We start from the raw sequence: 25713 nt of genomic DNA, 5'->3' as shown, positions 1-25713 counted from the left end.
TAAGAATGAGAAATAAGATTTTCCTGGAGAGTCTATTCTCATTATATTCATATAGTCACCAATATAGGAAAATATAAATTAATTAAATATTGAAAATATAATAACATATACTATAAATTAAATTATTAAGAAAATAATATTTAAGATATATTTCATAAATAATATATTTTCAAAATATTATTTCTAATCTACTAAAAAAATTTAAAAGTATAGTAATAAATTTAATCCTATTTTATAAAATATATATAAATATATAAAAGTTACACTCCCGTTAGACATTATACATAATTATTATCTAATTTATAATATAAAAAATTCGTAATAGGATAAAATAATGAAATAATATTTGAGGTTAATATTATATTAAAGATAAGAATTATAATTTGAGGTATAGCGTTATTTTTTAATTAAAAATAAAAATTTATATTATTTTAAACAAATTTATAACCATTACAAATAAATTTTTGATAAATTCGTTTTATCTTTATTAATAATTTTTTATTTAATTTCTATTTTTCAAATAAATTTTGATAATGATTTTATTTTTTATCTTTATTAATAATTTTGATTTAATTTTCCTGATATTATTTGGAGTCAGGGCCCAGGCCCAAATTTATATATATGGCGTGATCTTTACGAAATCGATCTGCTTTTACCGGGTATTCAAATCGGGCGCTCACAAGTGAAACCGATCAACTATCTTCTCCGCATTGTTCTTCCTCCCGCCATCGATCATTCATCGGCGACTCGTTCTCGTCTTCGGTACGACTCTACATTCGCATTCTAGTTGTGTTTTTTCGATTTTAATTCTCTATTGGTTGATCGTCTTGAGATGATGCTCTGGTGCTTGTTGTTTGCTTGCTGAGAAAGCTGAGTGTCTTGAACTTTGAAGTTTCATTATCTTTGCGTTTTTATCCTTAGAATATGCGCATTCGTTTATGAGTAAGCTTATTTGCTGTTATGTTGATCGGAAGTTGTTGGTTACCTGCGGCGGAAGAAAGATAAACATAGTAACTTATGGAGTACTCAGTCTGATGTTTGGTTTATTATTGATTGATTATCGTTGGTGCTAGTTCTGATTTTTTTTTTTTTTTCATATTACAGTTTAGTCTTATTGTTTGCCTTGTTTTGATGTTTGATATTGAGGCGGAATGAAAGTGAGGATGTTTTCTTTCTTTCTTTTTCCTGCTGTTTTGACGATGAATCAGTTTGATTCTCCTGGCGTCCTTAGTGACGCTGTTTAAGTTGTCCTGTGCATTAGCTATTTTTAATGGATTTTGAGGTTTATGATACTGTATTTCTCAAACATTCGGTTTTCTTGCGTTTACAACATGCAGAAGTTCTTCACTGCTCGATTGAGAGCCTTTACGAGGTTGATTATCCGTCGAGGAACTCTACACAGGCTCTACAAAATGGTATGCATGCTTTTTTCAGCTCGTTAAAATGAGAACCTCTGATGTTTTGTGAAACTGCTCTGGATTCTTACGTTACTTGCGTGATTAGAAAATGAAGAAAAGTTACATAGAATGTGTTTTAGACGTTTATGATGCAGAATTGAATTTCATTGACCTACAGAAGGATCTCTTTTCCCTCAATTTAATAAATTACTGCTGCTTTTTGATACTACGTTACTGTTTAATGTTAGTCCTTGACCTGGAGACACCGTGCTTCTTCTGGCTATGGAACACTAAACTTGTTAGAGAAATATCAATGGAACACTAAACTTGTTGGAGAAATATTTGCTGAGGATTTGTCCTAGTGTGGCATATTTATTTCTGCTGCCTAATCCCTTCTAACTAATATGATATATGTTAGCATGATCAGACCACTCCTTTTTTTCCAAGGAACAAAAATATTTTTATACATCTCACTTGCTAGAAGCAGTGTGCCACTTATATGATATATGATAGCTAGATTTAAGATCATAATGTTTTGAATGTTTCCAATCAATCCAAACCTTGAGGAAGGATTTGAATTGTGTTGAAGTTTACTCTAGCCATGTACATGTTACGATTTCTGCTATACACTGGCCTCCAATTCCCCGTTTTAGGAGGGTTCTTATTGTGAAGAATTGTTTACATTTTCTGAAAAAAAAGAGATTGGTCTGTTAGCTTTTGTAACCATTACAACTCATGTATCTCTATGTTTCTGCGTCTGCAGTATTTTGATGGGTATGGATATCGTGGAACCTCATTTGAGCAAAGATATCAATGCTTCTCTGCATCATTTATTGATAAGGTTTGATTATCTTCTACATCTATTCACCATTTTTAGAAACGTGCTCAATTGTTGTTTAGTGTTTGGGGTATTCCTTGGCCTCATTGCATTTTCATTCTTTTGCATACATATTAAGGGCCTTCTTCTTCATGATAGCCGATTAAATGTAGGCAGCAGTTGCAATTTGGTCATGTCTTTGTTTGAAGTTTGTGCTTGGAACAAGCATTGGTCATGCATTATTGTTTTTTATAAGCTTGGAGTTTCATATAATATCAAGCAAAGCTACTGCTGCGCATGTTTCCAATTTCTAGGCATATACAGTAGAAAGTAAATATATATTGGAATGTTCTCTTCATCATAATGAACTTTAGAGTATCTATAATTGCAAGTATATAAGTGAATTATTTCTTATTCCCAAAATAGATTAGCTTATTCTAATCCCAGTTAATCTTTTCCTGCAGCCACACGTTGAAACTGGAGACAGAAGTAAGCTGTTCTATCTTTACCCTTTTTATGGTTTAGGTTTCATTTCCTTTCTTAACGTTTTTTTTAATTTCCTTTTCTCAAGTTTCTAATGTTGTTTATTTTAATTATTTTTTCAGTTATAATGCCTCCATCAGCCCTTGATCGCCTTGGTTTGTTGCCATATTCTTAGAAATCATTTTTGTTCTCCTATTTTTTCTGTTGTGCTTTTCATCATAGGTGACTGATTTTAAACACAACCCCCTGCAGCATCTTTACAAATTGATTATCCAATGTTATTTGAGGTTCGAAATGATGCTGTTGAGCGAGTCTCTCATTGTGGGGTTTTGGAGTTCGTTGCAGAAGAAGGCATGATTTACATGCCTTATTGGGTAGGGTTCCCTATTTCTCTTATGTGATGTGTCCCAGGTGTTATTGACTCTTTCTTATATCCTGTCGTATAACTTTTCCACTTCTGTTCTAATTGTTTCCCCTTCAGATGATGGAGAACATGCTTTTGCAAGAAGGAGACTTGGTGCATGTGAAGAATGTCACTCTTCCAAAGGGAACTTATGTTAAATTACAACCTCACACAAAGGACTTTTTGGATATCTCCAATCCAAAAGCAATGTAAGATATTTTTTCAAGTTTTAGCTGGTGAAACATGTGTCTAGCTTGTGTCACAGAAATGAGTTCTAAAGTTGAAATCCTCAGCCATTTTCTTATTAATTTGTAGATGAGCTCTTTAACCTCTAATAAACTAGCCACTATACCACCTATAGTATAACCTTAAGCCCGATAAGTGCACAAAACGCTCGAACATCAAATAACCAACCATGGGTTGATGTTGACCCAATGGTAAAACTAGGCAGCTCTAATCAAATGTCTTTTGAAGCTATGGGTTCAAAGCTCAGTAGTCACTTAGAATGTCGAGTATTACGATAAATTTTTTTGACATCTAGGATTAAACTATTTATCCTTAAGATAAGTTAAAGGTATAGGCCAGCTATTACAAATCTCTCTTTCTCTCTCTCTCTCTCTCCTTTTCTTCTTGTCATTGTCTTTCATAGATCACATGGTTGGTGATGAAGTTCGTTTCACACAGCGGTTTGTTTATTTATTTATTTATGCCATACAGCTTAGAGACAACACTTAGGAATTTCTCCTGCCTCACCACCGGAGACAGTATTATGGTGGCATATAACAACAAGAAATATTACATTGACATAGTCGAAACAAGGCCATCCAATGCAATAAGTATCATTGAGACAGATTGTGAGGTGGATTTTGCACCTCCCCTGGATTACAAGGAACCGGAGAAGCCTGTTGCACCAACCAAGGGGAAGGAGCAAGGTACACCATCTTCTACTCTTTTTTTTCCAATTCTTACTGCAAATTTGGTTTTCTATTTTACTTTTGAAATAGATGTTTTTGTCTAAATCAGTTAATTTCCTTGCAACTTGATTCTAGATAGATTTAGTAATCTTGAGGCATTGAAAATCAGAAGCCCACCGTTTACTAATTCTAGATTATATGTAATGAACTCTCTTGCAGCAGTTGCAGAGGCGATAGAACCAGAAGCTGAGCCCAAATTTGTCGCTTTCACCGGAACAGGAAGACGTTTGGATGGTAAATCTTCAAATCACCAGCCGCAGCCAATTTCATCGGCTAGACCATCTGATGTGAAGCAATCGGGCGGTAGTAGCAGCAGCAGATATGGCCATTCACAACAGTCTGCTGGGTCTAGCTCAGTGAACGGAACTCATCGGTCTCATGGAAAGTTGGTATTTGGACAGAATGCTCATCGAAATCCTAAAGAAAATCCAAAGGTACCCCCACTTTGCACAAAAGTCTTGTATTTTTAAGTGTCTAATACGTCATCGTATTAAATTTTTAAGTGTCTAATAGGTTACTAAATTCTTAATGATGTCTGATACATATATAAACCAAAACTTTAGAGTTGTGTCTACTAAACTAAAAAATAACGATTTGGTATAATAATGTGTTAGGTATAAAATTGGAAATTTAAGAACCCGTTAACACTTTCATGAAATATATTAGATACAACTTTAAAAGTTCAATAACTAAAAATGTGATTTAACCTTTAAATTATTGCATTTGCAGGTTAATTCATAAACTTAATTTGTTGTTTAACTTTCTTTTGCCACTTAATTTATTATTATATATATTTTGTGATTATGTAGGAGGCCTCGAAAGAGAGTAAACAAGAGCAGCCTGGAAAGGAAGAGCCCAAATTTCAGGCCTTCTCTGGAAAAAGGTACTCGCTGAGAGGTTGATTTGATTGTCTAATAATATCCATGCCTATAAATATATTATATATTTAATTTAGCTCTAAGTTGCTGGAATACACATTTTACTCAACAGAAGCTCCTAATGTAGTGTTAAAAGTCGTGCCTCAGTTATGTCTGCATCCATTGTATTTGAGGAGGAAACCAAAACCAATAAATAAAATACCAAACTACATCACAAAGACACACTTAGGAGAGAATGGCCTTGAGTGCCTCTTTCACAGTCGGGTACTTGAATGTAAAACCCAGTTCCTTGGCTCTCGTAGGAACCACCCGTTGCCCTTCCAAAACCTGTAGCAAAGGCACATCTCAACTTAAAATAGGAGTTTGGCTAACCTATTATTTTGGCCTCTCTATACACATTCAATTCCATCTTGGATCTTTACTAACTCATTTTTATTTTCATTATTAATTGTGTGTTTAATAATTAGGCTTATTATTATTTATTGTTTTCAAAATTTATGAATTTGTTATGCACACAAGAGGGGCCTGTGCTTTGTTCTGACATTTTTTAAACGTTATGTTCTCAGATACAAACTTTCTAATTGAAGAAAATAAACAATTTGAAAGCTTAGAGAGGCATAAAAAGGGAGATTTGTTATTAAAGAAAAGTAGTAGTAGGGATATTATTAAGAATCTCACCACAGAAGCTCCTTCCCCAAGGACGGCTTTGAGGGCAAAGTCAGGTACGGGAAGCCATGAAGGTCTGCCCATCGCAGCTCCCAATCGTTCGCATAATTCAGCCAACTTAACAGGGTTCGGCGCCGTTCCATTTATAACTCCTGCGGATTGTTTGTTAGGGACCCCTTTGTTTAGATTCTGTTTTCGATTTTGATTTCTCTTTTTTTTTGTTTAGTCTTAATTTTTTTATTTTGTTTCTTTGAAATTGGACTATAATTAATATATTTATTTAGAACCTTTTTTTTTTTTTTTTTTTTTTTTGAAAAAAAGAAACACAATTATCAAATATACTTAAAAACCAAATAATTATCCATTATCCATTAGTAATTGTATTTTTCCATTTTGAGTAAACGTTCTTAAAAAAATATATTATTAGAAAAGCTTTTTTTAATAATTATTTTGAACTTATAAAATGGATAATTAGTATTAGAATAATGTTAAGATAAAATAATTGATAATTAGAATTAATGTTTGAAATTAGTTTTTAATTATTATTTTAGTAATGTTTTACGCTGCAACTATGTCGAATGAAAATATTACCGTTATAAGATGGATTGGTCAGAGCTTCATATATTAAGTTCACAATGTCATCTAAGTGAATCCAGGAAAACCTGCAAAACCCATTTTAATATTAAATTAAACCGGGAATCAAAATAAAATAATAATCCTTTCTGGAAAAAGTAGTAAGCTAACTATCACAAACGAACAACCTAAAACATATATTTCATGGACTAATCGACAAAAATGGGCCAAAATGTCTCCTTTTTAAAAAAAAAAAAAAAATCGAAAAGTTGTTGAGAGGTTTGGGAATTTAGGAATTAAAGTTTTCAGGTAAATCTGTAATTTTTTTTTAATAATATATTATAAATGTTTGTCCATAAATGATTATTTAAATATGGACTCAATTTTTGAAGGAAATCACGACTCTCTACAATGGTATGATATTTGTCCACTTTGAGTATAAGCTCTCATAGCTTTGTTTTGGGCTACCTCAAAAAGTCTCATACTAAGGGAGAGATACTAATGGAGACAGTATTCACCACTTATAAACCCATGATCTTTCACTAAATTAACCAACGTGGGACTCACTCCCAATAATGATCTTTCACTAAATTAACCAACGTGGAACTCACTCCCAATAAAAGTGAATTAATTTCAAAGTTTTTCGAGAAATCACAACGATCATCATGGAGGTAAAAAAATAAACTACTAATATTTTGTCAATTACCCAATGTCAAGTCATCAGAGTGGTAAAAAAAGTATTTCATTTCAACTCATCACATAATTGAAGCATAGAAAGAAAGATTATTTACCATTGTTGTCCTGATCCCAAAGGGCCTCCAGCAAACAGATTGAAGAGGGGTATCATTTTGGCTGCAAAGGCACAAAGATGGAACATTCAAAATACAAAACTAATCATGATAAAAAAAAATTAAGAAAAAAGTACATGGATTAAAATAAACGTTCTATTCCACAAAAGGTAAAAGCATATGGACCAATATCTATATATCGAATGATCGGACTCGTCCATTATAATTCGATCTATGGATCGGAGAACTTTTTCGTTGATAGAAACAACGATCAAAGATCGGACTGATGAACAAACACCATACTAAAACAAATTGAAAAAATTAGAAAAGACACGAAAAACACTTTTCTAAAGCTAAAACTAAATATTAGTCCTAACAAAATAAGTGATATATTAGAATTTCCGAAAAATCTTTTAAAGATATTAAAAGAAAGAAATGTAAAAGAAGTATAGATAATAAAATAGATGATCATGAGGTTAAACTCCCATACCTAAAGCACCACCTTCTTTGCCAAGAACAACACCTATACGAATAAGAGCCACTCTGACGTTCTTGTTTGCTCTCAGTGCTGTTGCTTCCCATTCCCTACAAACCTGGAAAATCACAGTTATCAAACAACAGAAATGAAAGTTCACAAAATATTACACGAGCTTAGGATTGTATGAACATTTTCAATATATGACGATTACGAAATCTTAATGCTCGTCGACAAACCGCTTCACACTAGACAACCATGGAGTGAATTAGAAGAGGATTAAGAGTTTGTTTAGAACGACTTTTTTAAGTGCAAAGAAGTGTTTTCAAATACTTAGGAAGCCGTTTCAAACGATCTTATGTTTTAAGTTTTACTAGCTCTATCGCGATTTAATTATTTTCCTCTTCTATTTCGAAGAAAAAAATTAAAAAAATCCAACAATTCCTCTTCAATTAGCTCAATCGAACAACTTTTCTCACCTCGGCCAAGTAGTCATTTCCGGATGGACTTCGTTCGTCAAATATTGCTGTTTCACTAGTACCTGAGAGACATAGAATAGTTCAAGTATAATTTACACTATGAATTTGAGCTTCATAATTCCCACGTTGAAACGGAGAAAACAGGCAGCCCTATCAGGAAAAGGATGAAAAAGCAAAGTTCACAACAGCTCGATTGAACTATACTCAAGCGTTGATCATTTTTTCTTTGAATATTCCTATATTTCTAAGCTAATCTAGATATTGGCATATGTTCTTTCGGATATATAACACATACCATAGTAACCAACAGCTGTTGCGCTAACCAAAACTGTCGGGCGAGCTACGTCGGGGGCATCATTAATTAAGCTCACAACCTTCACATTAGTTAAGTATTAAATATTGGTATATATCAGATTTGGCTTCTGTAAAAGCTAGAAAGGGAAGAAGTCTCTTAAACTGTTTGCAGGACTCTATATTTAGCTGGACAAACGTTTACCTTTGAGGTGACTCTGATCCTGCTTTGCTTGATCTCTTTCTTGATCTATATAACAACGGATACAGAGTATATAATATTAATCTTTGACAAATAAGTCCTCTGATTGTAAAATTGAAACAAGTAGGAGTAAGAGATAATAATAGTTCTTTCATCATACTGCCACAAACAGTTGGATGAACTGATCTAAAGCATATCTTGAATCAATTTCTACCGAGATTGTTCTATTAAAATATCATCTCTCAATAAGGTGTAAGCCTAATAATCGTATGAGTCAATTGTCTATGTATTTTAGTAATAAATGGTTAGATATGTTGCCAATAAATTGTCTAACCTCTACGTACCCCTTCACCCGACCAATGTTTTCATCCCAAGAAATACATAGCATAGAGTGTATTAGTTTTTATAGAGTGTCTTGTAATCTCTTTTCGATTGATGTTAATAAAGAATGCGAGTGTTTCCCACCGAAATGTGTTCAACATGTTTATCTAAAACAGATGTGGTTTCCAGTTATGGACATATCTAGTGCCACCTTAAAATATTCCAAATGTTAAGCTCCATTCCAAGATTAATTATAACTACCACATTCGATTAGAGTAATTAGTACTTATTCGAACAGCTTATTATTAGCTTGTTGAATAGAAAATGAAACCATAAATCACGTTATAGGGGTCAAAATCCATCGGAAATGTGTACTAACCTCAGGAGACCACCTGGTACTTATAGGCAACCCAGCCAAGTTAACAACGCCATCAGAACCTTGGATGCAGTCTTTCCACCCTGGCTCCTCTGCGATCACAATTCCTGGAAACTCCCTAGCTACAAGTTATGGGATGATGTTCAAAAGTTATACAGAAGACAAGTGAGAAGGTACAGTAAAAAATGAAAGACTATTGACATGTGTTACCTTCTTACCCGGAAAAATCAACTCGGCTTTAGATTTAGAGCGTGTCAAAACTCGAATGTTGTGGTTATCTATATCCAGCAACAAAACAAAGAATTCTCAATCAGTTGTTCATCCACTGTATTTGTGAGAAGTAGATTGGAGTAAAAGGTTAAAGATATGATTTGTGAAATTTTTTGGTAAGCTTTTATGTCTAGGTTGATGTATTGAATATAACCTGTATGTAGCCTTTGCACAAGTCTTCGACCGATAAAGCCTGTAGCTCCAGTTATTGATACAGTGAGCTGATTTTTCTGCAACAAAGTTCTTTTTAATCAAGAAATCGAGCTGAGAAAAATGAAAGAGCTCAAAAGGGATTACAAAAACTTCTTACAAAGAACCTAACCAACCACAGATCTAACAAGACAGGAAAAAGAAAAAGAAAGAAAACAGCTAGCATGCAAATTGCCAATGAACAGGACCATATTCACAAAAGGGTGGATGAAACAGAACCTCCCCCAACATGAGAGAACGATCTCTATAACGAGCTAAACGAACACCAAAAGTCTCCAAAAAACAGTCCCATGATGGAAGTGCGAACTGGGATTTCCGCATGATGTGATCCAGATTTTCAGACGCCTTGCTACTATGAAAGCACCAGTGCGGCCCCAACAGGAAGGAAGGGTGTTTTTTAATGCAACCCATTGTGTTGACTCTCCCATGTAAGGCTTGCCAAGTAAAGAATTCGACCTTCTTGAGAAGGTGAACCTTCCTCGAGTTCCTAGAAGCGCGAGGGCTACTCAAAATGAGGAAAAATGAACAGTAAGGGAGCCCCTTGGAGGGATTAGGGGACCAAAAAATAATATTCCTACTACTCGAATGAATGGACGTTTCCCAATGAAGAAAGAAGAGAAGACACGTCAAATGATTCCCTATCTGAAAGTGGATAGCCGAAACCAAAATCAAGAGAGTTAGCCATTGGATACAACCCCAAGGAGGAAAGGTGGTATAAGCAAGGAAACAAAGAACAAAAGGGATTGTCACCCAAGGAGATAGCTAACCGAGGATCATAAGACCCTGTGTCAAAGCCTCCGACTCCAATGGGAAATGGCAGAAACATTTAGCCAGCAAAGCCTCACTATGGAGTCTCAAATTAACTATGCCAAGCCCCCCAACGTCAACCTTGAAGTATCAATGATTTTGAAAGATCAATAACAATAATATGACTTCACAGCTACAGAAATGTTGGGAGTCAACTATCAAACATAGTAAACGCAATCAAGAACAAACTGACTTTAAATTAACACATATTACAATTCTCAATTCCAAGTCTGAAATACAAAAAACAGCTATCGGCCGTGTAAACGTAAAACATTGAAATTCAAGTACATACCATCTCTGTTGCATCAATGGCGCAGAAAACCCTGAACCTCTTGCCACATATCTTCAAGAAAATAGAGCATTTAAGCGAAGAAAACAGAGAGAGGGGCCCTTCATCAATCATTCACTCAATCAATGCCCCCGAAAAGCTAATAAATTGAGATTATTACAACCGAACACTTACTGCCACATGTTGAGGGATGCGAATAGAATGGGAGACAGTACGACTCCATGAGAAGGAAATGGCGCCAGGGATCTCCATTTAGGAAATAATGGCGGGTGGGCTCGAAGCTCTGTCGGCAGCACAGTAAGAAGGAAAGACGGGAAAATGAGGAGATCTAGATTAGGATAGGACGGGTTTGATGGTCCGGGCGGCAAGAAGCCATTTCCATCACAAAATTAAGCTCGGTAAGGCTGATTGAAACAAATGGTCCTCCGAGGAAGCTCAACTGGAGTGGACGGGAATGAAAGATCATTAATTAAGAAAGAGAGAATCGGTGATGGGTCAGGGAGAAAAGAATACTTTGGGGTGAGCGAGATTCAAAATCTCGACATCAGGATAACCCTTCAAGCTACGACACCTACGTCTATTATATAGGTACGTTATGTATTTATTTATGTGCAAATTACACTTTTAGTTGGAGAGTTTAGGGTTTAGTGTCTACTTGATTACTCGAGTCTTAAAATGGAAGTTTGCGGAAATGTTTACAATGTTCTTAAGCTTAAACTTCATTGACGGTTAAAAATGATCACATGGAATTAGCTTATTATGAGTTAGTTAAAACAATTTTTTTTATATATATTTTTCATTCCCAAAACATCGGACCGATTGACCTTAAACCAACATGATTTGTCTTTCTCATGGTTTTCTCTCTCTTTTACCTCTCATTTTCTTATCCTATGTTCCAGATCTGGAAGCCATAGTGGCAACAACAGGGTTTCCCTCCATATCTGGCAGTCATGACAGCGCCGACCAGTGAAGGGAAGCAGGAGCGGCAAGGGAACACGAGAGAGGAAGAATGAAGGGCGGCAGCAGATGTGGCGAGATTCGCCGGAGAGGTGGAGAAGAGAGAAATGGAGAGATAAAGAGAGAGTGAGGGAAAGATGTTCCCTCATCTAGCTTTGTCACAGGACAATCGCCCTAAGAAAATCTAAAATTAATATTTTTTTGTCACATAGATACCATTTTCCCGTCAATTAAGGATCAGCTAGTCTCAACTTAGGAGTTTTTTAAGCCTCTCAGAAAAATAGCACGCCTCAAACTTGAGAGAGAAAATATATTTGACCATCAATTTATTTGATAAACCTGCAACACTTCACATAAGAAGTGTGTTAAATTATATATATATAATCCATGTCAAAATTTCAAACTTCAAAAGAAAAATTAAATCATTTTTATTTCGAAAAGCTACAACAAACCTTTTAAGAATTTAATAACAAAAAAAAAAAAAGAAACAATAAAATTCAATAGAATTTAAAACCTTTAAATATGTCTTCACAAACGATTAGTGATAGGCAATAAAAAAAGATGGCAAATACTAACGGTGATTGTCTTGAGTCGGAGCCTCGAACTATTGCATATTTCTTCTACGTTCCATTTTTACCTAATTGATGATCCAAATTAACAAAAATGTTAAAAATGTTAGTGAGAATTATTGGACATGCAAACAAATATCTTCATACGTTCAAAAGAGTTGCAAAAGTTGTAGACTAAGCTACCGATCACAAAAAGGATGAAAAATCTCTATTCCTTTATTCCGTAATTCTTGCCAAAATGCCAAAAACTGTTTCATAATCATCTTTGTTGAGGTTAGGAGTCCATTCCACATTTGGTTTTTGACGTGTATAATGAAATATATGGCTTACCTAATTTCATCATTTTTATTTTATCCATTTCTCACCTTGTTGTTTATTGCATTACACGGTCTTCATCTTAAAACAATATTTCATTCTCTCAAATTTAGTTGGAAGTCATTTAATCTCCCAATTTCAAATTTGTAACAATGTAATTTCAAAAGTTTAATGACTAATAGTCTTAAATTATTTCAAATTTTAAAAGTAAATAAACTAAATCCTTAACAACTAAAACTTCCTAAGTTAAACTATTTGTTTTATAAAATTAGAAATTAAGACTGCTTTTTAACCATTAAAGTTTCTGTCATGAACTACGGATAGTTCATTTATCAGTATAAAAAACAAACAAGAAATTTAATCCATAATATCGCTATTAAACTTGATCATCATAACAACAGTTGGCCTCATCCGTCAATTGAAGTTTTCTTATTCGAAAGACCGATCCTAGAATAATGCAATCCAAAACATCATATTGACAATTTCATAGAGAAAACAGAGCAAAAAATGAGACGAACTCGTTACCTCCACCGTCCTTTGTACTACAGAAGTTTCCGATCGAAGAATCTCGAGAGAGATAAATCCAACACTATTTTTCATTTCATCCTAAAAGATAGATACAAGAACAGATCAATAAGAGCATAAGTTTGAGAGAGAGAGAACAAAAACTACTATCGAGAGATTAGGTATTAGAAAAGCGAGAAAGAAAAGATGAAGAAATCGAGCATAACTATTCGAAAACCTGATCGGATCTCCAAACTGGAGAACTTCCGAAAGCTTGTTCCCTCTCGCTTCCTGGTTTTCCCTCCTCTTCGTCTTTTTTTTCGCGCCATGAATTTGAACATTTTTCTTCCCAAAAGACCATATATATACCCCTCTCGGCTGTGGGGCCCATTCAATGAACCCGTTTTTTCTATTTTATTTTCTAAAAAAAATGTTCATTTCTATTTGTGAAGAATTTTAATTTAAAATTTGCATTAATTAATTCTTTAATTATTCATTTTCGTCTTATGAACCATTCCACGTCTAATCCTCACTCATAAATTTTATTAAATTAATAAAATAAAATAAAAACATAAATCAACCTTAAATTAAGATAATTAGTTTATCCTTTTTTTTTTTTAAATTTCAACCATTTATATTTGTCTATTTTTATTTTATTTATTTATTTATTATTGTTATTATTATTGAGTTCAACTATGTAAAGGACAGCAAAAATTCAAGGTGGTTTTTTTTTTTTTTTTTTTTTTTTTTTTTTTCTGAACCTTTTCAATCGAAAGATGGGCTTGCCCTTTGGGCTCCTCTATAGTTCGCTCCCTTTTGCCTCCACCATAGCGGTTGGTTCTGAACCATCTTGGAAGAACCAGGCGATGGCGCAGTGGTGCGGCGCGTTAGCTAAGCGAGTGATGGCGGCGGAGCGAGGGTCTCCTTCACTGACGTCGTCCATGGCGGTGGAAGGACTGGTGCCGATCCTTTGTGGACGAGGTGACAAGAAGACGAAGAAGGGGAAAATATTCAAAGGCTCGTACGGCAACGCTAGGCCGAAGAAGGAGAAGAAGATTCAGCGAATTAAGGATAAAATCGAGGTTCCTAGTTCTACTCCTTGGCCTCTTCCTTTCAAGCTCATCTGATTTTGATCTCCTTTGTTGTTGCCTCTAATCAAATCGGACTTTCATGATCCGTAATTTTGAAAAATCAAGGTTTTCTCGAGGTTTAGGGTTTATGTCAAGTCAAGATCGATCTAAGCGGAATTAGAATTGATCTTTAGTGATAAATCGTCTGCTGATGCGTACTATTTCATTTTAGCGATCTGAAATTGGAATATGGAGCTTTTCGGCTCAGGTTCTTCTTATCCTTGGAATGATATCTGCAAAATTTTGGAGAAAATGAAGATTTCTGTCAATCGGATCTGATTTATCATACTGAATCTGCAATTTAGGCTTCAACAATCTGCAATTTCGCGATAGATTTGAGAATCAAAGTCTTTTCTCGGTATGTTTTAGAAGATTAACAGAAGAATAATATGATGGAATTAGCAAAAATGTATCTCAATCTCATATTAATGCTTGAATTTTCCAGATTTATTATATTTTACTAAGAAATTTTCCAAATGTCGATTTTCATTTTTGATCATAAAAACTAAGGCTTTTATTTTACATTTTAACAAATGGGTAACTTGTTGAGGATTATTGGGAGTGAGTCCCACATTAGTTTGGTTAATTTAGCGAAAAATCATGGGTTTATAAGCGAGGAATCCTATCTCTATTGGAATGAGGTCTTTTGGGAACCTCAAAGCAAAGTCATGAGAGTTTATGCTCAAAGTGGACAATATCATACCATTGTGAAGAGTCGTGATTCCTAACCTAACTTGTTCGTGATTCCTAACCTAAGGTATTCAATAAGCATAGAATTATTGGTAATCCAATATGTTCAAAAACACTATTAGAGTGCTTTTCTTAATAAAAAATGTTAAATATTAAAATGAAAAGCATGTTTGATAATAATTTTGCTCCATCCATTCTAGCCTTAATTAATTTATAATAATCTTGCACGGTCCATTCTAGCCTTAATTAATCTATGATAATCTTGCACGGTCCATACCGATCACAAGATACGACTATTTTATTCTATCCATTCTAACATTAACTAATCACTTTTTATTCCAGTCTAATTGATAATAATTTTGTTCTTAGTTTTTCGTTTTTTTAACATGTTTACTTCCTTCTAAAATTTCGAAGCTCTTGAATTCCCGATCTAACTTCCAAAAACGATCAAAACAAACAAAACTATAACGAAAGATGATGTATTTAAGTCGATCAACTTCTAAAAACAAACAAACTACATCGAAAGATAAAAGTTTATAAGTGAAAGTAGTGTTCATAAGCTTAATTTTAAAAAATTAAATGATTATCAACCCTGAATCGGAGAAAGAAAGAAAGAGGCTTTCAGTAACCCAATTTGAAGGGCAAAAGAGATGAAAAAAACGTGACAACTATAATGTTTCGAGTTTCACAAAATACACAACAAAAAAACTAAATCAATCAGCCTAATCTAAATTAACTTCCTAGATCAAGCAAGATTACAAGGGATTTATACAGCCCAATTACAAAATTAATGACGGTTTGGTTTAGTTTCTTTCATAACTATATTGATTACCAGTAACAAAAATACGAATGATATGGTAATTTCAGTAGAGTTATTATATGTGCAGCTCCTCAGTTCATGGAAGAGAACTCCTACTGTTCTTCCAGCTATATGATCTTCTATTTTTCAGTGGAGGTGTGATGAAGCTGAGACCAAAGTTCCCCTTGAGGGCCTGTCCTTGTTCAGCGAACTTCACAAGCTTCGCAACAATGGCGGCACTCTCTGTTACATGGTTCATGTTCTTCGAGTCGCTCCACAAGCAGTTGATCAGCTGCAGTCTTCGGCGTTTTGAATTCAACAAGATTCCCCATTGCTGGAATAGTCTCTTTCTCTCTTCTTTTGAGAATCGTTTCCGCATTAGCTTACTCAATGTTTCTCTCTCGCGACGAAGATCTCTCACACTGTCTCCCGAGCAGAAAGAAAAGGAGCAAGCGTTATGTAGGTGATATACGAAACTCGCATCGATAAAATGAAAAGAAACGAGAAATGTTCGAATGAAGCAAACTTCGTTTGAAAGGATTTACAAATCTTATCTTTCGAGAACGATGGCTTTGAAAATCATACATATTTCTACTCATTCAAACAATGGATGGAAGTTAATGATATTCTAACATTGTGCAGGTGACATACGAAACTCACATCGATAGAATGAAAAAAAAAAAAACAAGAAACGCTTAAATGAAGCAAACGCCCCAAGAAGTAACTTGAAAAGATTTGCAAATCTTATCTTTCGAGAAAGAACAAAGGTTTTGAAAAACATACATACTTGTTCAAACAATGGATGGAAGTTAATGAGATTCTAACATTACACAAGTGACATACAAAACTCACATTGATAAAATGAAAAGAAACGAGAAATGTTCAAATGAAGCAAACGCCCCAAAAAGAAACAAAAGTTTGAAAAGATTTTCAAATCTTATCTTTTGAGAAAGAACCAACGGTTTTGAAAAACATACATACTTGTTCAAACAATGGATGGAAGTTAATGAGATTCTAACATTACACAAGTGACATACAAAACTCACATTGATAAAATGAAAAGAAACGAGAAATGTTCAAATGAAGCAAACGCCCCAAAAAGAAACAAAAGTTTGAAAAGATTTTCAAATCTTATCTTTTGAGAAAGAACCAACGGTTTTGAAAAACATACATACTTGTTTAAACAATGGGTGGAAGTTAATGATATTCTAACATTACACAAGTGACATACAAAACTCACATCGATAAAATGATAAGAAACGAAAAATGTTCAAATGAAGCAAAACCCCCAAGAAGAAACAAAAGTTTGAAAAGATTTGCAAATCTTATCTTTCGAGAAAGAACAAACGGTTTTGAAAAATATATATACTTCTACTCATTCAAACAATGGATGGAAGTTATGGAAGTTAATGATATTATGACGTTATACGTATGAAGCTCACATCAATAAAATGAGAAAACGAGAAATGTTCAAATGAAGCGAACGCCCCAAGAAATAAAAGTTCGAAAAGATTTACCAATCTTATCTTTAAAAAAAAACAAGGGCTTTGAAAAACATTCATATATCCTACTTATTCAAACAATAGATGGAAGTTAATGATATTCTAACATTATGCAGGTGACATACGAAACTCGATAAAATGAAAAGAAACGAGAACACATAAAGCAAACGCTCCAAGAAAAAACAGAAGTTTGAAAAGATTTGCAAATCTTATCTTTCAAGAAAGAACAAAGGCTTTGAAAAACATGCATACTTCTACGAGCACATTGTATGAAATTATAACTCAAAAATAAAACAGAGGACTAACCTTGAAGCAAAAGAAACTTTCCGGCCATCTTCCATAGCTTCATTACCGTAATAAAATGATTGCTTCATAAAAGTCAGTCTCCTAATCTCCACTTCCATGTAAATGGAATCGGTAGGATCACCTTGGAAGAGCAAGAAAAAGTAAGTTCTGTGGACTATCGAGACGTTGCAAGTTTGCCAAAGTTCAACTATCATCCTCCTCAGCCTCTGAAATTCTTGGTTCCAATCGGATGTGACTAGTGCAGCATCTTGCAATGTCTCTCCCCCTCCAGCACCATTTGAAGTCTTTAAGAGATCCAATTCGTGCCCATCCTTCAGAAACTAGTAAGAACATGCTTCTAATTGTTAGGAGAAATGATAATATTTAGACCTGAATACTAAATATCATAAGATGATAATTTTCCATCAATATAATCAAGCAAATTGTGGGATTAAAGCAAGAGGTATAGGCCAAAATGCATTGATCTAACAAGTGGCAGGAGTATGATATTTTCTTTCGTTGCGTACATGCAGTGACATTAAAGCACACACGGTTAGAAATCACGGATGTCCATAATGGTATGATATTGTCCACTTTGTACATAAGCTCTCGTTGCTTTGCTTTGGGCTTCCCCAAAAGACTTCATACTATTCCTTACACTTATAAATCTATGATCGTTATCTAAATTAGCCAACGTGGGACTCCCTCTCAACAATCCTCGACACACACCGTATGATTGCCCATCCGCAAGATATTATGGGAACTTAGATTATCTTGGAACCATGCAATCTATTTCGAGAAAGTAAAGGGAAAAAGATGCATTCTCACCTGTCCATCAGCAAGTTCTTTCCCATACTCTAAGTTGGTCATTTTCTTCAATCCGGCAACAAAGGCGTCTAAGCGAGTAACGTCTTCATCTGCCGAAGTTTTGATGCTCCGAGCACTTCCTATAGAAGACTGAGAATCAAGCCTCAGGAGGTTGTCATCAAATACTAATTGTGGGAGTTTCCGTTCAAAACCTTCAGGTCTTCCAGGAAATCTTTGGTCAAATCCATGAGGAGGGGTGGCTTCTCCTCTACCAGGTGATAAATCAGTCGAGAGATTGGCTCTACAACTCCAGCTTCTGGCTAGCTTCAAGCTTCTGGAGCTTGACATATCAGCAGTCACCTTTGAACATGCATGGTCGCGGTAAGGACTGAACATAGAATTAATTTCTGTCCTTCTTACATTATGGAGTCTTTGCTCCGGTTGATCATTTGCTGAATTATTTTGAATCTGATGTGCTTCTCTATTCCCTTTCACAGGGGTTGATATCATTTCATGACCATTTCCTCTAAATTCACCGTTATTAGCAGCAAGCCGTGACAAGTTATCATCCCTGATTGACTCTCCCATTTCAATACATTGAACTTCCTTGCAGTCATCGGAATCTTCGACTATTGCAAGAGCAGTTGTTGTCATTGGACTGTGACCTGAGTAAGAGTCAAGAAACCTCTTTCCATCATCACTGTCTCCATCATAATAATGAGGATTGTTGAAGGATTTTACACCCATATCTCTATCACGAAAATCAGCCACACTTGAAGTTTCTGATGGTGAACCTTCATCCTCTAAAGCATCCCTCGCTTGCAATTTGGAATAACTACTTTCGATATCCTGGAAGGAAGGCAAGAAAATAATATGAAGAACACGAAGGCAACTGACTACATATGCGTGCAAGTAAATCAAGTTAGCGTTAATCAGTAAATGTTTACCTTTCTCACGACATCATCATGTCCAACCATACGAAGTAAATCTTCAATCCGGGATTGAGCGAGGTCCCTTTGCTTTGTGAGCTCTCTAATCTCCTTCGCCATCTGCAAGATGAAACATAATGTAATCTATAAGCATTTGTCGTGCTAACTTTTTCCTCCTCGTGGCTACCAATTTGAGTGTGAGATAGCCAGTTTGGGTTGTGGTCTCGTTTGATCAAGCGTAGCACAAGATATCTTTAGCCATATATAACAGACAGAAAACTATTGTATAGTCTTCTCTCATACAGTTCTCGACACCAAACTTAATTATAGAACAGATATCGATATATTCTTGAAATTAAATAGAACAAACAAATGATGGACAGGATTTTCTAAACCATTGTTCTTCAATCTCCAGAAGGAAAGTACTAGCAAAATGTCTACCTCTCCTCATTATGACACAAATAAATTTCAGATCATGCCTCATTGCAAAATATATATATATATATATATATATATATATATATAGAACTTCAAATTAATTCAAGCATATATCTCGAGCGTGAATTCAGGTAGAATAACAACCTTCTCAATTTGTAGATCTTTCTTTTTAAGTAAGGCTGCATATTCAGAACTGGATGAAACAGGGGCAGGGGTTCTCAACTCACTCTCCAATCTGGCTACCTCTTTCTGCAAATGCTTAACCAAAGCCTTCTGAGACATGACCACGTTGACTTGTGCTTTTGTAGTCACCTCTTTTGCACAACAAGCAAACAAGAGAGTGTTTCTAGTTTGTTCAACGTGAGTTCTTGCGGGGCTCAATGTACAGATGACGGCTGTTCTAGCATTGCCACCTAAGCATGGCTGCAATATTCGCGTCAGCTTAGAATCTCTGTAGTTGATATGACCATTTCTTCCTTTGCTGCACCACATAATAACACCAAGGGTTTTAGAAATACAGAGCAGCTTCACTTACTTTGCAAATTTTACAAAAAAAAAAAAAAAAAAAAAAAAAAAAAAAAAAAAAAAAAAAAGGGAGAAGGTACACATCTGTTCGTCTACCAATTTGACGTTTTACTCCAAAAATACGCCATTAAGCTAATTCGAAATTTGTTCTCACAGAATATCACGGTCCTTTCCAACCATAAATGAGTTTACCCCAGATGCAAGTCCCATTGAACATCAAACTAAAATGTTATTAGGAGGGTGCTTGCTACATACATAGTGAAACATCAGGAAACTCTTAATAAACAAAGACTGCCGGGGAGCATAATTGAATATTAACGCAGTCAAAAGTCACACGACACAATAGACCAGAATGATAGATTTTAAGCTATAGTATAAGTAGGATGTACGCAAAGTCAAAAAAAAAAAAAAAAAAAAAAAAATGTAGAATTGCATAGATATAAATACCATACGTAAGAAAGTTTTGTATTTCTTAGTGACAATCCATATCTATTCTTAACTCATTAGAGAATGTGCATGACACAAGCATCAGTGACATCTGGCAATTAGTAAAAATTTCAACAACGTAAAGGGAAGGAAAGATGACTTCATGTACCTTAATTTGCGAATGACAGTACCGAGAGTCAGTAAACTGCGATTTATGTGGCAGCCTTCTTTCAATCTCGCCCCTGCTGATAATGCTTGAGCTGCACGTTCACTCCCAGCTAAATCAATAAAATTCTGCCAGAAATGACGGAAGAGTGAGAAGTTAAGATGATTTCTTTCTCACACATTGAATTTCTCTTGTGTATGGAAGTCTCTTAAAAGTTGGAGGAAGCGTAGTCAATATATTAGCTGTGATTCTGTACACACAATATAGAGTTAGATGGTCATTACCACACTAGCAGCAAGGGTGGTTGAATTGTCTTTTCCTAAAAACTCTCGAGCAGAACTTTCAATTGTCTGCATGAATCAACAAGGAGTTGGTGAAAATTTTATCCCTGAGATGAAAATTGAATCCCTCGATCAGATTGATCGTGTGATTAATGAAGAAGAGACGTGATGCACACCAATTTAATAATTTGATGAGATCTAGAACTTTTCTCATTCAGCGAGGTCTCTCCAATCCGTCGTTGAGCTGCACATTATAACCAGATTTCATGAAGATATGACATAATAATCAGAGACTGGCAAGATTTTTCAAAATGCTTCACCTTCACACAATGAAATGAGCTCCTTTAAATGGTTCCAGTCCCTCAAAGTTTCCTCAGTGACTTTCTCCACGACAGTCCCTCGCTGTTGATAACCAAAAACTGTGGGAAATGCTAAAATACGAAACAATATATTTTTTTTCTTTTTAAATATAAAAATAACATATCCACCTCATGGTCATCTAGCAGCCTGAGAGGAGTAGTATCTGTGCTCAGGAGGTCTCTAACAGCTTCATTGTATATCTCAATAGCTGAAAACTTCACAACAAATGCTCTTTCTTCATGCTGCAATTTGTTTTGAGGAAAAGAAAACAAACAGACAGTCAGAGAACTCAGAATAGAGCTTGTTAACGGCAAGGGTAAAGGGCGTAGTGCAATCACCAATATTAACTCACCTTTCTAATGTAATCAAATATATCTGACACTGAATGTTCAAGAATTCCGTTCATGGTGTATGTCTTTCCACTGCTTGTTTGACCATATGCAAAAATACTCGCTGGAAATTTGAAAGCATATATATTGGAGTAAGGTCTTTTCTAGTTCATTAGAAACCTTGACATGTTAGAGATCAAAGTGGAATGCAATTATATACTTACAGTTGATACCACTGACTACAGAAAATGCAATTTCTTTGGCTCCTTCCTCGTACACCTGCTTTGTAGAGCAATCACCTCCAAATACTCTATCTGTCACCAAAAAAAATATGAACAAAACATTAAATAAACCTCTTATACAATACCATTCAATTAAAAAGTTAAATCCCTATCAATGGCGTAATGTACCCTAGAAAAGTTAGGAACCACAACTCTTCACAATGGTATGATATTGTCCAATTCTCCACAATGAAGATGTATTCCTTACTTACAAACCCATGGTCATTCCCTTAATTAGTCAGCGTGGGACTCTCTCCTAACAATCTCAACAAGAAATATTTTGAAACATCGACTTAATTTACAAAGCCACAATCATGAATGTACAATACCATCGAGTGATGAAGAGAAATCGTTCGAGTTTAGATAAAAGAAACTATTAAAGAGTTTGATAAAAATGTGTGAAATAAAGTGTCTATTCCTCATAAATCCACACTTTCAGACGTTTTACAAAGGATATTAAAAGGTGAGAGAGATTAGCATTACTTACCAAAAGTATAGGCACTTGGAAATGTGGACCCCTCCCGTAAGGTATTCCGGTACAAGATACTAGTATCATTGATGCACTCCCAATCCACTGCTTCATTCATCATAATCTCCTTCTCATTCAAAGGTCTCAACCTTACTAATACAAGAATTTTCTCTTCACGGGCATTTAATTCCTGCATTTTCTCCAAGTTCATCAACTCCTCTCCGGCAACCGTCCCCATTTCTCAATGTAGCCAAACCTTCTCCCAGCCCAACAGGCCACCACCTTGATTCAGTCTATATCAATCCATAATTGTAGATACCCAAGTCATTGGGCTCATGCTTCGCACATTTTCAGGACTGTTGATATAAAGGAGAGCTTATAAGCCCTTAATGAGTACAATTTCCTGCATAAAATACTACTAATATGCTAAATAAATGCTAATTACTCAAGCCATGAGTGTATTCTGATCTGACCAACCCCCTCAGCCAACCAATAGTAGAAAGATTATGAATTAATAACTTCAGCTACAAGCTAATCATGGGTATTTACCCGTCACCCGAAAAATGATGTAAAGCTAGAAAGTAGATTTATGATAATTGCCATATTATGGTTAAGCCTATGGCAATCTAGCTTGACCTTCAATTCTACGCATCCCTTTAAACCCCCTTTTCTCTTGCGGGGTATTTCCCCCAAAAAAATTCACAGATTTCATGTAAGACAGAAACCTCCCTCATAGAAAGAGACCCACAAAGCTTACGGACAAATTCGAGGAATTTGAACAGGGTAAGCATTGTCATCCAACCATATGAATGTTATTGTCATTGAATTCTCCTTATCGCTCTTCACGATAAGGTTTGGTCAGATGTTACTAGAACTGTGAATTCCGAAATTAAAATCAAGAAGACAAGGAACAAAAAAAAATCATACTGTCGAATCGTCTGTCCTTTCAGAAAACCGTTCCCGAAAACGATGCGTCCATTCGATACAGCGATGTGGTTCAGATATCGAATGCAATGGCCAACTTGCTCGAGAAATGGATTGGATCCTCCAAACGCCGTCGTTCGTTTCTGCCGTTTGGTCTGATCCGAATCCTCTGCTACTCTGCTGCGATTTTCGTCGTCTTAAAGCCTCGTGCGCTATAAGAAAACGACCACGTTCCAAAACTGAAAACTCCCCCGAAATATATAATAATCACAATGTGCATACCGAAATGCACGCGGAATATGGCGCGGATAGACGTTTTACGCAATGGCAGAAATATTCAATTCTAACGGTTAGCTGATCTTAATCAAAATCTCAGTTAAGCAAAGATTGTTAAACTTCTATGTCGCAATTGAACTCATTGATTTACTTCGACTCAAAGAAAACTTCGAATGCAGCATTTTCCACATGTAACAAATTACAAGGAGCTGCTGAACAATTAAAGCATCGAAAATGAAACAATACTCGGCTAGATACGTCCGAGAGGAAAGATCACCGAGATGATAAAATCAGCTACGCAAACATGATAGCATGAACTTCAATCCAAATCCGAGAAGGACTCAAGGCGTAGCTTCAGAGTAAATAGAAGAAGACGATGAAGCTTTACGAGTGGAAGAAAGCATCAAAGTGACAATCAAAGAGAGATAGAAAATGTTTAACAAAAAAAAACGATCAGGTGAAAGTAAACGTACCGAACATAGAAATGTGGAAATGAATGCCGAGGAATGGACCTAGATGAAACAGTAACACAACAACGGCGACTCAGCACCGGCCAGCGGCCATAAATCGTGAAGAAGAAGGAGAATGCGGGTGACCAGAGAGGCCGCAGATTCCGGGAACTCACGGTGCAGCCGTCGCTATCAGTGTCAGTCTCACGGAGAAGATAAATTTGAGATGAATCAGTGGCCGGTGGAACAAAATGAGAATCCGATGATGGAGCGTCAACAAAGTTGAGATTTCTCCTCCAACCGCACCTCCAAGAAGAAAACTAGAGTGGAGCGAAATGACTAAAATACCCTTCCTTTCTTTATTATTTTTATATTTAATAATAGAGTTTCTATTTTCAATAAAAATATATATATATTTAAATTTAAAAAAACTATTTAATATATTAACCATAAATTTTAATTTATGTATTTAATAAGTATTACACATACAATTGAAGCTTATAAATAACTAAATAAAACAAAAAAAAAATATATCCTAATAATTTATCAAACATAAAAGTAAAATATTAAATAATTAAAAGTCTACAAAACAAATATAACAAAACTTTAAAATTAATTGACCAAATTTGTAATTTAACTTTATTTATTTATTTATTTCTGTTTGTAATTTAAAAGCTGGTAGTATCACGTGATGAAAATAAAAATAAAAATAAAAATAAAAAGCTGGATAGAAAAAATTAAAAAGGAGAGGTGGGCATATATGGCGCCACGTGGCAGCGGTGTTCCCTATGTCCCTGCCTGTGACCGTTAGATCTGTGGGGAACCAATTGTTGGAGCGGCAAAGAAAGAGAAGCCTCCCAAAGCTGACAATAGAATAATAAATACTGACAGCAGCTCCCACTTTCTTTTCGTTAAAAATCTTTGTGTGTTTTTTCATTTTTTTACCGTCTAAATTAACTTTTACCTTTTCAGTAAATTGTTAAAATTTGTATAATAAAATAAGTTCCATACAATAAAATACACATTAAACCATAAGTAACTATTTTTAATATTTTATTAAAAATATAACGAAAAAAATTATAAATTTAGTCTCTAACTGTAATATCCAAAGTTCATTTATTGTCTACTTTTGTCCGTTATGTATCGTCGTCAGCCTTATTATTTTAAAATACACCTATTAGGAGAGGGGCTAGGTCCTACTCCGACCAATGTCTCGTACTGTCCGGTGCAACCAAATGAGAATCCGATGATGGAGCGTCAACAAAGTTGAGATTTCTCCTCTAGCTGCACCTCCAAGAAAAAAAAAACTATAGTTGAGTGAAATGACTAAAATACCCTTTGTATCTTTCCTTCTTCCTATTATTATTATTATTATTTTGTGGAATTATATTTAATATTTAATAAGTATTACACATTCGAATAATTTTTAAATTATATACGCATACAATTGAAGCTTATAAATAACTAAAAGTAAAATATTAAATAATTAAAAACTTTACAAAACAAATATATGACCAAATAATTAAAACGTACTTGCTAGAAGAGGGGTTAGGTCCTACTCTAACCAATGTCTCGCACTGTCCGTTAACTTGGCTCTAATACT

The 25713-nt window shown here is 34.9% G+C and overlaps 4 protein-coding genes across 11 annotated transcripts; 2 read left to right on the top strand and 2 right to left on the bottom strand.

Moving 5' to 3' along the window:
* The first annotated feature begins 639 nt into the window (after positions 1 to 639).
* Positions 640 to 5917, top strand: LOC111811446 (ubiquitin fusion degradation protein 1 C). Of its 6 annotated transcripts, none has more exons than XM_087118110.1 (11): positions 640 to 762; positions 1338 to 1415; positions 2161 to 2238; positions 2679 to 2703; positions 2820 to 2852; positions 2950 to 3071; positions 3179 to 3309; positions 3818 to 4032; positions 4243 to 4508; positions 4884 to 4957; positions 5519 to 5917. In XM_087118110.1, exons 2-11 carry the CDS (start codon positions 1413 to 1415, stop codon positions 5535 to 5537), a joined length of 966 nt encoding a protein of 321 aa, XP_086974236.1. In that variant the 5' UTR covers positions 640 to 762; positions 1338 to 1412; the 3' UTR covers positions 5538 to 5917. The 6 variants fall into 6 exon arrangements, with proteins under 6 accessions (XP_086974236.1, XP_086974235.1, XP_023554069.2 ...); XM_087118109.1 differs by having other exon boundaries at positions 4237 to 4508; XM_023698301.2 differs by having other exon boundaries at positions 4234 to 4508.
* Positions 5168 to 11220, bottom strand: LOC111811445 (epimerase family protein SDR39U1 homolog, chloroplastic). Its single transcript, XM_023698299.2, has 13 exons — positions 10874 to 11220; positions 10703 to 10753; positions 9548 to 9623; positions 9342 to 9401; positions 9127 to 9245; positions 8430 to 8474; positions 8229 to 8307; positions 7934 to 7995; positions 7470 to 7572; positions 6983 to 7043; positions 6210 to 6280; positions 5631 to 5770; positions 5168 to 5279 (listed from the first exon to the last, which is right to left on the bottom strand). Exons 1-13 carry the CDS (start codon positions 10949 to 10951, stop codon positions 5178 to 5180), a joined length of 1047 nt encoding a protein of 348 aa, XP_023554067.2. The 5' UTR covers positions 10952 to 11220; the 3' UTR covers positions 5168 to 5177.
* A 2654-nt stretch (positions 11221 to 13874) lies between these two features.
* On the top strand, positions 13875 to 14392 carry LOC111811864 (small ribosomal subunit protein bTHXm). Its single transcript, XM_023698899.2, has one exon. The coding sequence runs from the start codon at positions 13911 to 13913 to the stop codon at positions 14169 to 14171; it is 261 nt and encodes an 86-aa protein (XP_023554667.2). The 5' UTR covers positions 13875 to 13910; the 3' UTR covers positions 14172 to 14392.
* Positions 14393 to 15515: 1123 nt separating this feature from the next.
* On the bottom strand, positions 15516 to 24402 carry LOC111811113 (kinesin-like protein KIN-7E). Of its 3 annotated transcripts, none has more exons than XM_023697841.2 (16): positions 24135 to 24402; positions 23389 to 23624; positions 22480 to 22817; positions 21936 to 22025; positions 21735 to 21835; positions 21511 to 21624; positions 21343 to 21424; positions 21199 to 21266; positions 21026 to 21091; positions 20745 to 20869; positions 19769 to 20105; positions 19205 to 19306; positions 18279 to 19106; positions 17472 to 17791; positions 15736 to 16085; positions 15516 to 15692 (listed from the first exon to the last, which is right to left on the bottom strand). In XM_023697841.2, exons 3-15 carry the CDS (start codon positions 22697 to 22699, stop codon positions 15761 to 15763), a joined length of 2778 nt encoding a protein of 925 aa, XP_023553609.2. In that variant the 5' UTR covers positions 22700 to 22817; positions 23389 to 23624; positions 24135 to 24402; the 3' UTR covers positions 15516 to 15692; positions 15736 to 15760. The 3 variants fall into 3 exon arrangements, with proteins under 3 accessions (XP_023553609.2, XP_023553611.2, XP_086974254.1); XM_023697843.2 differs by having other exon boundaries at positions 23389 to 23597; XM_087118128.1 differs by lacking the exon at positions 15516 to 15692 and having other exon boundaries at positions 15699 to 16085.
* Positions 24403 to 25713: the final 1311 nt, after the last annotated feature.

The sequence above is a fragment of the Cucurbita pepo genome, chromosome 15, assembly GCF_057944985.1.
Source record: "Cucurbita pepo subsp. pepo isolate OVF chromosome 15, ASM5794498v1, whole genome shotgun sequence".
In the NCBI taxonomy this organism is placed as follows: Eukaryota; Viridiplantae; Streptophyta; class Magnoliopsida; order Cucurbitales; family Cucurbitaceae; genus Cucurbita; species Cucurbita pepo.
This window is presented reverse-complemented; position numbering and strand designations above follow the sequence as displayed.

Bases quoted from the DNA above. Each gene is read 5' to 3' on its own strand.
- LOC111811445 (XM_023698299.2), bottom strand. From the start codon at position 10,951: ATGGAGATCCCTGGCGCCATTTCCTTCTCATGGAGTCGTACTGTCTCC. The intron at 6,281-6,982 runs GTAAATAATCTT...TGGGTTTTGCAG, and splicing joins TTGGGATCAGGACAACAATG to GTTTTCCTGGATTCACTTAG. The intron at 5,280-5,630 runs GTGAGATTCTTA...CCTTTGCTACAG, and splicing joins TTGGGGAAGGAGCTTCTGTG to GTTTTGGAAGGGCAACGGGT.
- LOC111811446 (XM_023698301.2), top strand. The intron at 3,310-3,817 runs GTAAGATATTTT...TATGCCATACAG, and splicing joins ATCTCCAATCCAAAAGCAAT to CTTAGAGACAACACTTAGGA. The intron at 4,509-4,883 runs GTACCCCCACTT...GTGATTATGTAG, and splicing joins ATCCTAAAGAAAATCCAAAG to GAGGCCTCGAAAGAGAGTAA.
- LOC111811113 (XM_023697841.2), bottom strand. From the start codon at position 22,699: ATGGGGACGGTTGCCGGAGAGGAGTTGATGAACTTGGAGAAAATGCAG. The intron at 22,026-22,479 runs GTAAGTAATGCT...TTTTGGTGACAG, and splicing joins TCCAAGTGCCTATACTTTTG to ATAGAGTATTTGGAGGTGAT. The intron at 21,625-21,734 runs GTGAGTTAATAT...AACAAATTGCAG, and splicing joins TATTTGATTACATTAGAAAG to CATGAAGAAAGAGCATTTGT.
- LOC111811864 (XM_023698899.2), top strand. From the start codon at position 13,911: ATGGCGCAGTGGTGCGGCGCGTTAGCTAAGCGAGTGATGGCGGCGGAG.